A 17,729-nucleotide genomic window follows, 5' to 3' on the forward strand; every position below is an offset into this window, starting at 1 on the left:
AACTATGTTGTCTTACATCTTCCATTACAACCAAGAATGCCTGTTTTATGTAAAGACCTCTAAATCTAGATTTTTTTACATTCAATTTTTAGTTTTTTTAAATGTACTCTTCTGCTAGAATAACCAACCTCTAACTTGGCCAAAAATGCAATTCCTTCCAAAGTCTCCAATCTACTTTTTATGTAACCATCTCCTGTCTTTGAGCATTTGCCATGTCAATACTTAACGACATGAATAAATTGAGCTGAATGGTTATTTTTCACGAACGTGGCAGACAGAACGTCTCATTACTGTGCTCATCACATTGGTTTTGTCTTCCGCGTGTCAGCTCCTCACTAGCACTGCTTTCTTGTTCTGTGTCATCCAGTTTTCTGCAGAAAATGGCAGTTCAATAAACATGAAGAGGCAGCGTTGTATTAGGCCTGATGGTGCTTTCTTTCTTTAAACTTCAGTGGGCCCACGATCTGATTGACGCAGTCGTCAGTGAAAACTTCACTGCAGACACACTTTCTCACGGGTGGCTCTTGCCCGTGTCTTTTCATAAATTATCAAAAGAACCGACTCACTGATCCGCTAAGGTTTTGATTTTGTCTTTTTAAATATGGTGTAAAAAGGTGTCACATGGTGACCAGTGCAGCAGCTAAACTATCAATTTATTATATCGAGTTCTTATTACCTCCATTTCATACACTTCTGGGATAACCTTTTACATAACCTCTTGGATGCCTGTAATCACTGTAATGGTACATTTAAAAGTTGTAACTTATTTACTAATGACATCTATAGTACCCTTTGTATCTCAGCAAATTTTTTTAAAGGGTGTAGTGTTCTATAGTTCTCAAACATGGAGTATTACTGTGATATGGGCGGAGGTTTGCCATGACTAAGGAATTTAGTCCCTGCTTCATGTTCATAACCCTCTCCACACGTAAAAGTTGATACTCAGGAATCTGGAACAATTTGTTACTTAACCTATCCTTTAAAATCTTCTCACCATGGTATTGCCTCAAGAGCTTGTGCTTTGTTGGCATATCCTGTGAGAACAAGAGGTCAACTCTACTTTATATAAAGTGCCAGCAGAACATGAGTGATAAAAAGATTGGATTTCTGTTTCAAGAAGAGCAGCTTAGGGTCACTGAAAGTGCTGAATCACTTCATGAAAACACTCTACCTAGCTATTTTTCACCACTTCAATTTGGGGGGCCAGGTAAGTATCCATCTTCAGTTGCTACAATAACTATATGCTAAAAAGGCTACTTTAATGAGCTATCTATCTTACTGTGATTCAATCAAGAAAAAAGACATTCTGCTTTCCTATGTAGATTGTTAGGCTGTACTCTTCCGAGTGATTATATCTGTTACCTGAGATCAAGTGCTACAATGCTATCCTTAAACTACCAAAAGATGCAGTTAACAGCTCTTTAGTGAACTGGTTGTATCCTGTGTGGATATAATTGTAGGGGATAGGAAGTCATGGAAGAAGGGTTATGACCTCCACAGGTAGAGGCTAGAATCATGTTGCTAAGAGCTTTAATGTCAAAAGAAGGAGTTGAGTTTGTATTTGATTTTAGAGGTAAGAGGGAGCTGTTGGAACATAATGAGCAGTGCAGCAGCACAGTAAGAGCTACACACATACACATACATACACACACACACACACACACACAATATCAGTTTGGCAGTTGCATGGAAGATGGATTGGATAAGAGACTGGTGGCAGGGAAACCAATTAAGATTTTCTTAACTGCAGAAATACAGGTGAGATGTGATAAGGTCCTGAACTAATGTGGTTGTGGTTTGAGTGGAGTGGAGGAAGAATGTGAGAGATGTCCTGGAGATAGAATAACACTTGAAAACTAACAGGATACATAGAGTGAAGGAGAGTGAAGAGTTAACCTTGATTGCAAGGACAGGAACCTATTTGACTGGAAATATCATTTTGTACTCTAAAGAAATAGGGAAGCTAAGAATAAGTTCTTTTTTAAACATGTTGAGTTTAAAGTATCTATGTGACTTATAATGTAAACATCCATTAATTTGATGATGTAGGACTACAGAGTTATTTAGCTATGTTTAGTCGGAAATGTTTATGGGTCATAGAGTTTTAAGTGTCTAATAAATAGGTGGTAATGGTGGGATGGCTCTATATATCTGAAAATCAATGACACAGAAAGAATAAAAAACACATGGAAGTTTGAAGAGAAAGGTAACAAAGAGCTTTGGGGTATGTGGATGATTTCAGAAAAGACAGATCATGATGTGGGACAGGCAGGAGGACAAGAAGAAAACATTGTCACTAAAACCCAAGGGAGGGAGTGCCCAGGAGGAGACCACAGAAAGCAGGGTCAGATATGGCAATGAAGTAAGCAATTTAAATTGACTAACGAAGGTGGAAGCAGGATTACTCAAGGAGAGAGAAGCTGTGAAAAAGGAAGGTCTAGGACCCAAGCTTATGGGGAAAGAGTTCTAGGATAAAAGCAGATAAAAGATCTGGATGTATTTGTAGGGAGTAGAAAACAAGTCATTTGGACAGGAGGGCAAGATTACAGATTAGAGAAAAAAAGGGGATGATAGTGTGGGGACAGTCTACAGAAGAAGATGGGAAGGGATGAGACAATGTAAATAAGGGGGTCTGCTTTGATAAGTAATATTGGGTTTTCAATGGAGTTAGCAAGTAATGGAGAAGAAAGGGGGGAATGATGTCAACAGGTTGTACGTTAGAGATGTACATAAGAGACTAGAGTGAATGGCCAATATTTTGTTGGTAAAGTATGAAGTTTTCTGCTGAAAGAGTGGGAGGATGGTGTGGATTGAGAGGTATTTTTAAAGAAGAGAATGGAATGTTACCACAAAGGAAAAAATTATCAATAGAAAGAATAGAAAAGAATATAAATAAAAACTTTTAAAGTGTTTTAGAAACCAGCAAAACTAAAAAATAAACAAATCCCAATACAGACACTGACTTCAGCTACGTAAAAAGCAGATTAAAAAAAAAAAAAGTAGCCATCTCAAAGGTTACTTCCTACAGGACACTTTTCTCTGCCAATAGTCTCAGTTGCCAGAGCTCCCCAGTTCCTTTTGTAATTATTCTGCCTGTGTTTCATATAGTTATGTGTGTATACATTGTTTGCTTCGAATAAAGTGTGAGCTCTTTGAACATAGGAACTATTCTCAGGCCCTATACAGTACCCTGGAACACAGTATGTGCTTGTTAAATATATGTTGAAAAGAAAATATACCTCCTCCTTCCCTACTTTGCTGAAGGTGGGGGGTGGAGAGGAAGGGTGATGGTTATGAGGCAAAGAATGCACTATCAGTTTCAAAGGCTGGTTATTTTTGCTGGACTCCTCCCTCCACCCCCACCCCTTTAAAAAAAGATAAGGTTATCTTTGTTCAAAGGGATGGCTGGAGGTGGGATGGTGGTGTGAAGTTGGGGAGGAGAATATATTCAGAAAAAAAAAAAGACAAAAACAAAAGATACCAATAAAACTTTAAATTTTTTTTAAAAAGCAGCAAAACAAAACTAACAAACCAAGAAGTGCATTACTTCTATTTGGTCCAAGTAACGTACATATTTTAATTTCTGTGATTTAAATATATAAAAATCAATCCACATTAAGTACCTACTATATACTAAGCGCTGATGATACGAGAAGAGGAAAAAGATTGCTTAAAAGAGCCATTTTCAATTTGTAAATATGAAGAAAAAGTCTTTTTTAAAAAAACAAATTTAACTTCTGATGGCAAGTGAGCAATAACTGCATATTCTGGGTGGGGGCAGGAAGCATTTAAGAAATGGAAACAGTGGATATCAACCGATTAGGGAACAGCTAAACAAACTGTTGTACAACAATGTAATGAAATTTCAACAGTAAGAAATTACAAATATTCAAGTATTTAGAGAAACATGGAAATACTTATAAACTCAAGTATAAGTAAAAAAAGAACACAATATGAACAGTAACTTCAACAATGTAAATGAAAAGCATTTAAAAAAACCTAAACTGAACGAATGCTACATAATTATACTAGTAACTAATCTTCGCTTCAGAAGAGATGAGGTAATCTATTTTCCTATTACTGTTGGAGAAGTGGGGAACTACAAGTATAGAGTGTTACAAACAGTCTCAGTTACAGTCAGTAAGTGACTCAATCAATCAATGAGCATTTATTAAGCACTTTCTCTGTGGGCAGGCATTGTACAAAGACAAGTCAGAAGAATTTGCTTAAATTTTTGTTTTTCTTCTTCTATGCAAAGTTTTTTCTGGGGGTATGGGCCCTGGGGTGGAACACTGCCCTTTGGTTGTAACATATCTGGGCAGTTTTCTTTCATTTCTTGAAATGTGGTACCTAGGTTCTTTCTTAATGTCTCAAGGAGTCATTTAGCCAATGCTAATATTCAAGAAGTTTCTTATTTTGATAAGGTTTTGTACCTCTTTTACCAAGCTATTAATTCTCTTTTAATTTTTTTCTTTTCCTATTTTTCTTCTATTATTCTCATTTGCATTTAAAAAAAATTTTTTTTTTTGGTAAAAAAAAAAAAAGACAACCTCTAGGAAATCTTATTGGATTTGTGCCAGATCTCCATTTTTTTCTTCGAGGATTTATTTGTACTTATTTTCAAGTCATAGTCGTCTTCTTCTGTGTCTTGAGTCACCATAGTAACTCTTTATGGTTGGGTTCTTTTTTTTATTCGTTCATTCTTCCAGCCTACTTCCTGACTTTGGACTTCATTTTAGGCCTGGGCTCTGCTTATTTTATAGGGTGCAGGGCTTGGGATTTTGGTGGTCTGGCATTAGCTTATGTCCTTGTATGTCCTTCTGCTGCTTTTACAGCTCAGTCTGGGGACTTACAAGTTTTGAGTGCTCCCAAAGTGGTGTGATCTGGAGACAGGTTTGTTCACTGTCCTGTGTGGATGTGGATTATGGATGTGGTTGAGTTTCCATGGACTGCTGATGGACTCAGCTACTATCAGCCAGTTGAGGGGCTCTGCAGTAGCTAATGGAAAATTCTGCAGGCTCAGAACCACTGGACTGCTGCCTCCCTTTTGGTCTTTTATCTCCTGCCCTGGTTAATACCCTTGCAGATTTATATGCTGAGCTAAAGGTTAGAAATGAGCTGCTGCTCTGCCCCAGGCTCAGAGCTATAACACTATGTTTCTTGAACTTGTTCCTTAGTACTCAACTTGTTAGCTCATGACCATTCCTCCCCACCTTGGATCTGGGTCATGAGACACAGAGCTGTCGGCCTCTTTCCTGTGTCCCGCACTAGTTCAGGGATCTCCTGGGACACATTCCTCCCCTGTGCTTCTTGTCCTGATATGTTGTATTGGTCCCCTTTCTATTCCCAGGGTGCTGGAATGCTCTATAATATGCACTGCCACCAGGCACTCCCATCCCAGTGTCTCAAGTCCTCAACATAGCACCGAGTCAGATAAATGGACAAAGCTGACATGAGAAACTTGAACAGGGGCAAGAGGCTAGATTCTCAGCAAATGTAACAGGACAGAAATCAAGAAAATATTAGGGAAAAAAGAAAATTAAGTTGGATAGTGCTAAAATTCAGAAAAAAATTAAAACCTGTCTTGCTCTCTATAATATTTTATATTTAATATTTATAATTATATATAACTTATATTCATATATCATAGTGTTTTTATATATTTACCATTATTATGTTATATTATGTAATATGTTTAATTTATATATTTTTGTATTATGTATATACATAATAGATATGTATAATTGTATTTATCTATGACTAGATAAATCATGATAATCTAAAAATTGAGTATGTTATATATATTTATAGATATTATATGATATATTCAATTCACTATATATTTGTACAATGGATTTATATATTATATTAAATATGTAACATATTTAATATTTATATATTATAATACTTATATAGTATATTTATACATATTTATAACATTTATAATATTTATATTTATCTGTAACTAGATAAATCATGATAATCTAAAAACTGAGTTACAAACTCAATAAATTCTAAACCTTTTAGTGCTTAATACTATATAAGACATTTCCTAGCTATGTGAGTTTAGATAAGGCAATTAACTATTATGAGCCACCAATCTGTTGTGAGGATAGTTTGAGATCCTTAAAACATTACTAAATCATGGACAGGATGGTCCTATACAAGAAGTTGTCACAGTGATAGACTAACAAATCCCTGATTCTCCCGATTTTATTTCTACATTTAAAGATGACTAAAACTAGCTTCCCATTCATAACTACAAAAACCAGCTTTCAATGTTTCTCTGATACTTTGAAAATAACTTTTAAAATATTGATCCATCTGGAATTTATTATTGTCTTATATGTTGATCTAATAAATATTTCCCACCAAATTGCTACCTGTGGTTTTGTTTGACTGGTAAGACCCTATGCAATGATTTTCATTCTTAGCTTTGCTCAGCACAAAACTACTATATGTATTATGTTCTAAATACCATTAACCAAATTTATTCCAAGAGTCTACTTTCCTGTTTTCAGTCCAGTGTCAGAGAACTTGATAGCTACTATTTTATGTTATAACTCTAGGCCTGGTCAAATCATTCCTCTTTTTTCTCATCTTTGTTCTTTATCTCCCTGGTACCCCTGGGTACTGCATCAAATTGGTAGATTTTAATTTATGTAGTAGCCACCTTTTTTTGGGGGGGTGGAGGGAATAAGGGGGGCCCTAGGCCAAGTCATTAAGTCTTTAATTTTCTTTCCACATGGTATGAATAGGCTACAAAGCTGGCTCTCTCACATGTCAATACATTCCTAGTCACTTACATATCTAATGACATAGAATGGTAAGACAGACTAAATAACATTCTTTACAATTAGCACCAAGCTATTCCATTGACAAGTCAGACAAAAACAGATTTTGTTTGTCAATATATGTCTTATTAACAAACCTCATAAGAAAAATCTTTCTAAGGTCCATATTCACTTCTACTGTCTTAGCAGCAAACGTATTCTACAGTTTATTTTATAAGTTGTATAGCTTTCAAAGATAATGTAGCTAACAAGTTGGAAATGAGAAAAAATCTTTACCTGATTCTCTTTTGTTCCGTCAGGTCACCTTCACTAACCAGCATTGCTGATAGTAACCGGAGAGTTGAATTGGCAGACTTAGACTGGTTGTTTTTCATCCCCAATAGCCATCGAACCAGAAGCTTAATTGCTTGAACCTATAAAATATGAAGAAGCTACAATATACTGCCAACATGGAGTTATTATGGATAAATGCATCAAAGCTGGTTTTTCTTATTGTCATCTCAGTTGTGGCAACTGCTTTGTTTGTCCTTATAACATAACTTTTCACAAACCAGGATCCAGGTATAATTCACAGATTGTTTAATCACATATCTATTGTTTTCAAATTCTATGAAAGAAAGGTCCAAGAAATACTATATACAATGTTAAAGATAGTTAATGAGCAGCAATTTTCATTGAAATGATTTCCTTTGTTGCAAAGGAGGTTTAAATCTTGAAGTTTACAACACAGAAATATGCGATATTTTTAAAAAAACCCCAAACCCAAAAAATCTCCCAAACATACCAAAAAAAAAAAAAAAAAAAGAAATTTTCCAAGGCTCTCTTTCTCTTTTTGGAGTGTAGGTTTTAAAAGAAAAAGATAAGTTTTATTCTACTTCGGGAAAAAAAAAATGTCACCAAGAAGCTATGTTAGATTAGGTGGGTCTTCATTTATGGAAGAGGTGAAGAAAAACAATAGTTATCAATAGCTTAACATCAACCTGGATGTTATGTTGAATGGCTTCCCATGGGTTTATGCTGGGCTCCTTATTGTTTAGTATTTTATCAATGATCTGGATGAGGAAATCGAAAGTGTACAGATATGCATACTCAAACAGATTATCAAGGGAGAATATATAATCTGTATCCAGAAATAATCCCAAATGATTTGCCTCTTTTACCTCTACTCAGTTCTTCAAAGGGGGGTTGTCCCTAGAAAATCTTTTGCACCCCTGATTCTACAATCATTCCTTTAGTAAAAAAGCTGTTTTAAAATAAATATTCCTTGGAAAAATGCTTATATAATGAATCAAATCTTACCTGTGAATAAGAACTGATTTATGACATAGGGCACTAAGAAATATAAAAAGAGTGCTTACTTTAGCTAGTACTTCTGGGGAAACTTCTTCATCTGGAGACCATAATTTCCCATTCTTCTCACCTGTTGACTGTAGATACTTGAATAAATTTATTTTAGAAGAAACATTTTCTAGTGCTTTGCTTTATCATGTTCCTTTTGCTATAAAAAGTTAAGCCCTTTGAAATTAGAGCACTAAAAGGTCCTTTATTCCTGAAGTTTTGTACTTCAACTTGTGGATTTAGGTAGCAAGTAATATACTAGACAGTCCAATTACTTCCCTGCTCCTATGGCCTCACTCAGCAACAGTGATAGGCATGAATAACACAAGCCATCACTCTCTGGATGCTTCAGATATGGATATCTTCAGCCTGGGACCCAAGTCTCATTTCTGTCTTCCCACACTGTGACTGTTTCATTTGGTCTCACCTCCCAAAAAAAAAAAAAAAAAATCCTTCCTTTCCTGATCAAAAGACTTCATGTTAGGGAATAAGTACAGTATGAAATAGTGAGCTATTCCTGGTTTTTCCTTCAGAATAAAGAGAAAAAACAGATTAGTCAAACTCATTTACAAGGAAGATGTCTGTTTGACAAAAGTCTGAAGTTTGACTTATAAATTTGAGTGATTTTTCACACTAAGAAAGGATTATTCATTTTAGAAAATGACTCATTGAAGAATTACCTTTCAATAATGAACTCTCACTTTATTTAAAATATTTCATTTTTAAAGACTGTCAAGAGCACTTTTATTACAATAAATGGGGATTAAAGATGTATAAAAAGAACTATCTAAACTCAAGTCAATTTATTTCAAACAACAAGTGACACAACAAAATTTCAGCACTATGAGAGAAACAGAACAGTCCATGAAGTTCATTACAATGAGATCTGACTATTTTCTTTACTCTCTGATTTATTCACCTCATTTTCTTTCTCAGTCAAGTAGGTTCTGGATTTTTAGAAGGTATTCTGTAACTAATAAGGGGAAAACTGAAAGAGGCACACCAATGTAGACTATTTCAAAACGATGGCACAATCATGCACAGTAGCATAAATAAAAGCAATGACTTGATCCTGTTTTTAAAAATGTATTATCAAACCACGTTTGCTTATGAAAAAAAAGCAATGTGTAAATGAAAAAGTAGAAAAGGAAAACATTTTTTAAAAATTACATACTTACCCTGTCATTCATTAGAAGATCTTTCACAATAAAATTTGCTACTACAGATTTCATTGGGGAAGCAAACTGATCTGGTGCTAACATGGAAATATGGCCCAATGAAACCAATGGGGTTATAAGCTGCTCTGGAACATCTGCATTCAGACTCCTACTGAGAGGCTGGGAAAATAAAATAACAGAAATGAAAATTTAGTGGTATAATAACTAACATTCAGTGCCATGCTGACAGACTAGTGGAGGATGGAATAAACCAAAACCCTCTTCAATTTTCCACAACAATTTTCTAATATGGACACAGTTCCTTAATGGCAATCAAATAAAAATATGAACAAAAGAAGACTAGTTCTCTTCCCCAGTAAAACTTAATAAGAAAGACAGACTAAATGCAGAGAAAGGACTTAAAAACCTTTAGAAAAATACGTGACTAAAAGGAATGGAGAAAGATCTTATAATAAATAGTGGAGAAAAAGCTTTCACTTCATTCAGCTGCTTCTGCTCCCTCCAGCATTGCCCCAAATGCCCAAGCACTCTACTACAACTGGCATATTCTGCTGGTGGCAGAGCTAGAGAAATTCTCACAATCCTGGGACATTTGAAGTAATTTTGACCCGTAGGAAATGTGACTCATTATGCAATAAGCCGAACACATCCAGTTTATGGTAGCACAGATTGAACTGCTTGGGAGTAAACAAGAAACTAATCCAAGGGTAAGAGAAACTGGCTTCCCAGTGGCATCACATGGCCTTTTAAATTGTGAGGAAAAAGCTCATTATCTAAACTCACCTTCTGGAACTGTGTACTCATCTCTACAACTACTAAATGGTCAGCCTAAGTTTATGAGAGTTGCTTTCATAGTACGGTATATTTAAAGGAGAGGACACTGCTCCGTGAGTACACAAGGATTCTATTTAGATCTGCAAAGCAGGTAAATCTCCAAAGCCAAAAAAAGTCAACAAACCACAGTGTAAAAAAACCCATAAAGACCATATTAGCTACACGTACCTCGAAAATCTGTGCAAGCTGCACTTCTTTATTTGTGAATATGGCATGGATACAATGGACAGCTTGTTTTGCTTGGTGTGGTGTACCTCTCTTTGCTTTTTGATGTAAAATGGGAATTAAGGTGCTGCAAATATTAAAGTAACACTCTTAAAATGCACGAAAAGGCTATATACTTTAAGCAATTCTTTTAATTGGATTTCTGCCATATCTACTTTTAAGCATAATATCCACAAGACCTGAGTCTTCAAGATAATCTGTAAAATACAAACTATTCTTAACAATTCCCCACTTCTCCAAAAAACTATGATATTCTAGAAATTTCTTATGAAACAAACAAGCTATTTGAGAAGTCTGGACATTTACTGATCTAGAATGAACATATTTTCTAAGTTGCCAAACAGTCTCAAAAAAAAAAAAAGATAATTTTAAAAATTAATTATAAATTTAAGCAGAGTTTGAATGTCTATTTCTCTAACTCTGTTTCTGTTATTTTTATGATGGCAAAAAGACATATAGATGTATCATTTTTATAAGGAGACTGAGGAACTTAATATTGATTTTAAAATTCTTTCAAATAACTTTTAAAAATACAAAACTGAATCTTGAAAGTTTACATCAAGCCTAATTTTTATCTTCGAAACTTCCGTCCAAAACTTCCCTTAATCAGGATAGATATCTTCAATTTCCTCAACTAATCCTCAAATGTCATCAACTTGAGGTTTTTCATCATCTTGATTGCCTGTTTCTGGATTCTGTCTCCCATAACTCTTGTAAAAGGTGCTGCACAGAATTGAATACAGTAGTACAGAAGTGTTCTAGCCCTTTAAAGGTGGAGTGCAGATGGATCATAATCTCTTTTATGCTTGGAACCTATTTTAATTTTACTATAGCCCAAAACATGATTAGTTTTTTTGGTTGCCACACAATAATCTTCATAGACTGTAAAGCTCACTGAAAGTAGAGATTGTTTCATTTTCTGAATTTTTATCCCTAGTGCCTAGCACAATGCCAGATATATAGTAGATACTTAATAAATGCTTATCAAAGTTGACTGACTCACACTGAGCTTGTGACACAGAAATTCACAGATCTTTTTCAGAGAAACAGCTGTCTAACTATGACTCCCATTTTATATAAAGTCACTTCTTTGAATTGAAAAGTACAATTTTACATTTATCCATACTAAATTTCACTTTATAAAATCTGGCTCAATATCCTAAGATGACAAGACTTTTTCAGATATAATATATGAGACATTCCTCTTACACTGTGTCTTCCACAAATTTTATAAGGACATATCTATACCTTGAGCCACATCAGTAATATAAACATTAAATAACACATGAAAAAGCATAGATTGAGGAGAAACTCTATTGGATATGTCCTTGCAAGTTGATATGAAATCATTAACGACTAATTTCAGATTCCAGTCATTGAACCAGTTATTAATCTTTTAATTTTACTATTGTCTAACTCACATATCTGCAGCTGGCATAAGAAGCCTATGAACGATTTAGTCAAACACTTGGCTAAAATCTAGGTAACCTATTATTAACAATATTCCTATGAACCACTAGTTTAAAAATAAAAAGAAATAAGTATGCTTAGGCAAAGCCAATTCTTGGTGAAGTGATACTGACTTTTTTTTTTATCACCACTTCAATTTCTTAACCATTTCATTTACCATCTCTTTTAATAATATATTTTAGAATTCTGTTGGGAATGAAGTATAAAGCTCACCAACCTAGTTTTGTCGATTATATTCACTTTTCTTTTTTGAAAACAGGGACATTTGCCTTTCCTCAGTCCTGGAGAACCTTTCTTATTGTCCATGATTGTTCAGATTATCATTGAGAAGAGCTCAGAAATCACATCTACTAGTTCTTTCAGTCCTAAAGATGTTGTTCATCTGGCTCATGTGAACTGATAAAATGCAAGGTACTTTTATTTTGGTTATGAAATTTTAATTTTCAATTACTTTAATTTGGTTATGAAATTCTTTATCAGCTATTTTGGTCATTTCATTCCTAGGCAAAGGTCATAGTTCTTGGCAGAGAAAACATAAGCCAAATAAGTGAATCACTCTACTTCCATCTGTCACTGGTCATCATTGTTCTATAGCAGTCCTATTTCTTCAGTAATCCTTTGCTATTCCTCAATACATCTTAGAAAACATCAAAACCAAACTGTAACCACCCTAGCTCTTTCTAAGTATACACGGAGGAAATTTGTGCTGGATAGGAACAAATTGTGAGGACAACGAGGGATTTATTTTCAGGCTACAAGAAAGAGTCTACCAAATATTTAGACAAAACGGCAGGCTTTGTTTTTAACCACAAAAAAAGGGGGGGGAGAGGGAGCCAAAAAAATAACAAGTATGAAGTTGTCTGAAATACTTTCTCAACTCTACAAAATCTTTATGAGAATAATCTACGTATATATCAAGGTTACTATTGGTAAAGACATGAAATAAGTTATGATCAGATCAGGCAGGCTTCTGGAAATGACACTCTATAGCAGACTACATATTTGGAGTAACTCACTATGTTAACTATTTGTTGTCTCCCTTCTCTTACACTGGTTGCCAAGCTATACCTGGAATGTGATCTATCCTCACTTCCACCTCTCAGAATCTTTCTCTTCCTTTAAGCTGTGGCTCAAGTATCATTTTCCACACACATTCTTTCCTGATCTTCTCAAATGCTAGTGCCCTCTCTTTCAAGTTGCCTTGTATTTAAATGCCTTATATATATTTATTCTCCTTATTCACATATATATACATATCTATGTATATAAGTGTATCTTTGCAATTTCCTCTAGCAGAATGTAAATTTACTATTAGTCGGGGCTATTTCATTTACTGCTTTTGTATCCCACAGCATAGCAGCATAGTACCTGTCACACTGTTGGCACTTAGTAAATGCTATCACATATCATTGACTGATTTGCCAAATCTTACTGATTCCACTTATCTCACATCACATCCTTTTCTCTATTCTTCTTTCACACAATAATCACCCTAGTTCAGGCCCTCATCACTTGTCTCCTAGCCTATTACATATAAACCTCTAAATTTCTCTTCACATAGACTCCAGTCCCTCATCAGTCTATCTTCTGCACAGCTGCCAAGTTGATAGTTAAGAGTGCTGGTCCAAATATATTTCCCTGATTGAAGAAGTTCCAGTGTTTTGATGTTGACTAGTGAACATATGAATTCCTCTATATGGTATTTAATACCTTTAACAATATGGTACCAGTCTATCATTCCTGCTCCAAAGGATTAAGCATTAGTGTTGTATTCCAGCTCTAACACTCACTAGCCTTTGTTCATAGTTAAGATGTTTAAATGTCTAAGTCTTAAATTTTTCATTCATAATTTGTAAACAATGCTTTGACTATCTATTTTGTAAGATTAATTTAGAGAAAACACTTTGAAAAGCTCAAAACACCATGTAAATGTGAATTACTTACTACTCACAAAATATGACAGCCTGTGGAAATCCTGGGATGAATAAAATGGGCATGTGATGCTTTTTGATTAAAGTTCTTTATAAAATGGCTTTTATGCAATTGTTCAAGAAATTACTGTTGTAACTATTTCTCTCATTTATTTCTAAAATGAGAATGTGAATGACAATTGTTAACCTTCAAATGCATGATAATGAAGAATAGGGTAGGTATGGATAAATAAAAGTCTAATTTTAAAAAACCTGCTGACTTATTATTTCTTCTGACTAGGTAGCTTTTGATGCAAGTGATAACTGGAAGTGAAATGGCAAAAGGAAAGAAAGAAATCTACTAAATAACTGAGGTTAACCTACTGTAGGTTCATGTGTAGAAAAATGAGAGAAGATAGTAAGCAAAATTATGATTCAGTCACATGCTAGCAGTGCAGCTTTAGGATGCCATATGAAAAAGTAACTCACGATCTTATTTGTGGAAGATCTGTTTCTATTTTGTGTCCTGTATTCCTAAAAATCTGTATGGCGGCTTCTGCTACTTTGTCATCTTCCATTCTGAGGCACTGCAGCAGGGACTCATATGTCTCTGCTGAGTGAAACGAGGTAGGATGTGTGAAAGACAGAACCTGTATGACAGACATAATGCTTTATGAGCACAGACAATAGTAAAAATCCAGAAGAAAATGTATTTTACAGTAGAGAAGATGAAAAGCCAAACCATTTGTTTAATTTTTAGCAGTACCTTTAACAATACAGATATTCAAATAACTCAAGTGGTGACATTTTGAAATGGAAAGCATGTTAACACTAACATAACCTCTCAAAAGTTTCATGCACTTTAATCAAGGTGGGTAAAGATATACAATAGTACTATATGTTGCCTTCAATGAAGAGACTTGAATGAATAAAATAGCTTCTTGATTTTCACATTTGTACCTCTTGTGCTTAGCACAAGACTTGCTTTGCACATAATAAGCACTTAACAGATGCTGCTTCTTTTTATCACCAATATCACCACCACCACCATCGCCACTACCAACAGCACCACTCAAGTATAAGGCACCCAGGTAGTGTACAGTGTTGGACATGAAATGAGTTTATAGGCTGCCTCTTGACACTTATTAGCTGAGTGACCATAGGTAATTCAACTTACCTTCATCTTAGTTGAATTATCTGCTAAATGGGGATAAAACCAGCAGAACCAATCTCCCAGGATTGTTTTGAAATACAAATGAGTTAATATGAATAAAGTACTTTATAAATATTAAAGCACAATTTATGTGCTAGTTACCTTTAACACTTAATCTGATATTAAACTTTTAAATATCTTAATTTTAATTCAAGAAAGATAAAATGCCACTGGATGTCTAATCAGCTATATATGAAAGATTTGAAAAAGTATTTGAAAAACCTGTAGATGATTAAATTCAGGAAAGAATTACTTAACAAAGGAATCTGGAAAACTTGTTGGCATCTGGACAAGAAATAGATTTAGGCCCAATTCTTATATTAGCTACGTCAGTGAATTTCAGTGGGATGATACTAAGCATTAAAAAAACAAACAAACAAAAAACTATGAAAAACAGATGAAGGAATAAAGGATTCATCTCAACTGTGGAGTATTATGAACCAATGCTTGCACTACCCCTCCCCCATTCAGCAAACAAAAGGAATTATTAGAAACAAAACAGATTTAACTACATTAAAAAAATTGAATTTTTGCTCAGTTTTAAATTTTGAACAAGAAATCAGCGTACGTAAAAGAAAAAACTCTGCATCTAAAATACCTAAGGAACTGTTAAAAAAAAAAATTCATGAAAGTATCCCTCAGGCTGTGTTTGTCCTTCATTCTCTCATCCGATATATAAAGCATCAAAAGAGAAGAACAGGTAATTTCCAAATTGTTAAACAAATAGTTGATTTAAGATGCTGAGCCTCACAAATAATCAGTGATACTAAGTCAAACAATTTTAAGTTACCACTTCACATCTCCCAACCTGGCAAAAATGAATAAACGCAATAAACCTCAATCTAGAAATAACAACAACTTGCTGCTGATTGAAGGGAAAACTTATGGAATATCTTTGACCCAATAATTTTTCTGATGCCTCAAGGTATTAATGAAACAAAAAAATAAATGTGGCACTTGTTCCAGAGAGGCTTTCGGAACCAAGCAAGCCCTTAGAGCTTGGAAAGTCAATGATAAAGAAGCAGGCTTTCTGGGGAAAAATTTTTTTTCCCTGAGATCTGTTCAAAGCACCAATACAAATAAACTTTAAAAAAAACCCAAACAAACCTGGAAATTATCTAAATGTCCTAAGAAAGAGGGAAGTAAAAAAAAAATTATAATCCTTTGTTATAATGTTAGTCATAATATAAATGAAGATCACTGAGTGAGAGGAATATAAAGCAAGGTGGAAAACAAAACAACAGAACAAAAATAGAATAAAATACACAATGAATTTTAACCATAACAATGAATAGACAGAATCCTGATGGAAACTTAGGGATTGATAGAAAAGTTCTGACATTTTAAATGCTAAAAATAATTTAAAATTAGTTTATTTATATTTAGGTTCATGATCATGCTTTATTAAGTCATAAAGGCACTGCTAAAATGATGGATTCCCACATTGATTAGATAAGAACTATGAATATCAATAGTATTATAAATGGCTTCTCTTTCTAGTATTATTTTAATAAGCTTTCCTATACTAAGAACAACTTTAATTAAATTTATTTTACACAAATTTACTGTTGCATATGTATATATCTTATCACTAAAGACACCGGTTATCTTGAACCATAAGAAATTATTCAGTGCAACTCTGTCTGAAAACAACTGCTCTAAGCATTATACAATTATCTTCCCAAACAAATTATAAACTCCCAAAGGGGACTGACCATATCTTTCCTATTTTTCTGAGCAGCTAATATGGTATACTGTGAATCAGAAGTCACTTAAAAAAGAGTAAAAAGTTTTTCAGCTTCCCAGTCGCCACCTCACCACAAACAGACACGGGGTGAGTTAATTACTTGTCATTCCTGTTGAGAGTCAATGTGCAATGAAGAGGAGATGGGGACAGGTGGTCTCTTCTGGACCAGCCTGATCACCAGGCGGGAGCTTTCATAGTCACTGCTGTAAAAACTTCAAGGAGCCGAATAAAAGGGCTGCAAAGCAGGGCCCTGATTTCCACAAGTCACGATGAGCTTTTTAGAATTGGCTGAAAAATGGCGAAACGTAGCAAAGTCTGAACACCTATTTTTTCTATTCTTCTCCAGGATTTCTTACAGTAAACTGTTACTGTTATGTTTCTGCTGCCTCAAAAATAACTTTTTTTCTTGTCCACAGGAATAAAAATTAAGCATTTCTGCTGGCCCATGAAGTATATTTAATATCTTTAAAGACATTCAGTCATCTCCTTGAAACACAATGGTGCATAATGTAAGGTGGTTCATCAGCACGTACGTGTGCATGTACATCACAATATATGTGTTTTATTGACTAAATGATACATCCAGTTCTTGTTCCTACAAATGTCAAAAAGATGAAATTTTTAAAAAAGCAGTCTTGGTACAAATGATCTCTTCCGCAAGGCTACAACCATCTAGAGAGAAAGGAACATCTTATTTCATCTCTGTGGCTTTCAAGATGCCTTGCACTTTGATAAAGTAATAAAAATTAAATTTTGCAAGTTAGAAAAAAAACCAAATAAACTAAAAAAAAAAAAAAAAGCCAACCAAGGCCAACTTTTTAAAAAATTTAAAAATTTTCTAAAATGTTTACCTATTTGAAAGGACTTACTGCAAAATCAATTGAAGAGCATTACTGAATCAATGAATAAATTTCACTAAGCAATGATTTAGGGTTAGATGAATAAGTTTATGGTGCTTAGGGTCAAATCCAGTATTTGGCACAAAGTAGGAACTTAAATACTGATTGATTTAGGAAAATG

The 17,729-nt window shown here is 34.4% G+C and overlaps 1 protein-coding gene across 2 annotated transcripts in view; it reads right to left on the minus strand.

Annotated features, from left to right (window-relative positions):
* Window positions 1-17,729, minus strand: part of PDS5A (PDS5 cohesin associated factor A) — a 146,815-nt gene that overhangs the window by 30,138 nt on the left and 98,948 nt on the right. For both annotated transcript variants that reach the window (XM_072620540.1, XM_072620539.1), the window contains exons 19-23: window positions 14,239-14,399; window positions 10,313-10,436; window positions 9,311-9,469; window positions 8,153-8,221; window positions 7,071-7,207 (exon numbers count right to left, since the gene is read on the minus strand). In XM_072620540.1, coding sequence (XP_072476641.1) covers window positions 7,071-7,207; window positions 8,153-8,221; window positions 9,311-9,469; window positions 10,313-10,436; window positions 14,239-14,399 — 650 coding nt within the window. The remainder of the gene's footprint in view (window positions 1-7,070; window positions 7,208-8,152; window positions 8,222-9,310; window positions 9,470-10,312; window positions 10,437-14,238; window positions 14,400-17,729) is intronic.

Source organism: Notamacropus eugenii, chromosome 6 (genome assembly GCF_028372415.1).
Source record: "Notamacropus eugenii isolate mMacEug1 chromosome 6, mMacEug1.pri_v2, whole genome shotgun sequence".
NCBI lineage: Eukaryota > Metazoa > Chordata > Mammalia > Diprotodontia > Macropodidae > Notamacropus > Notamacropus eugenii.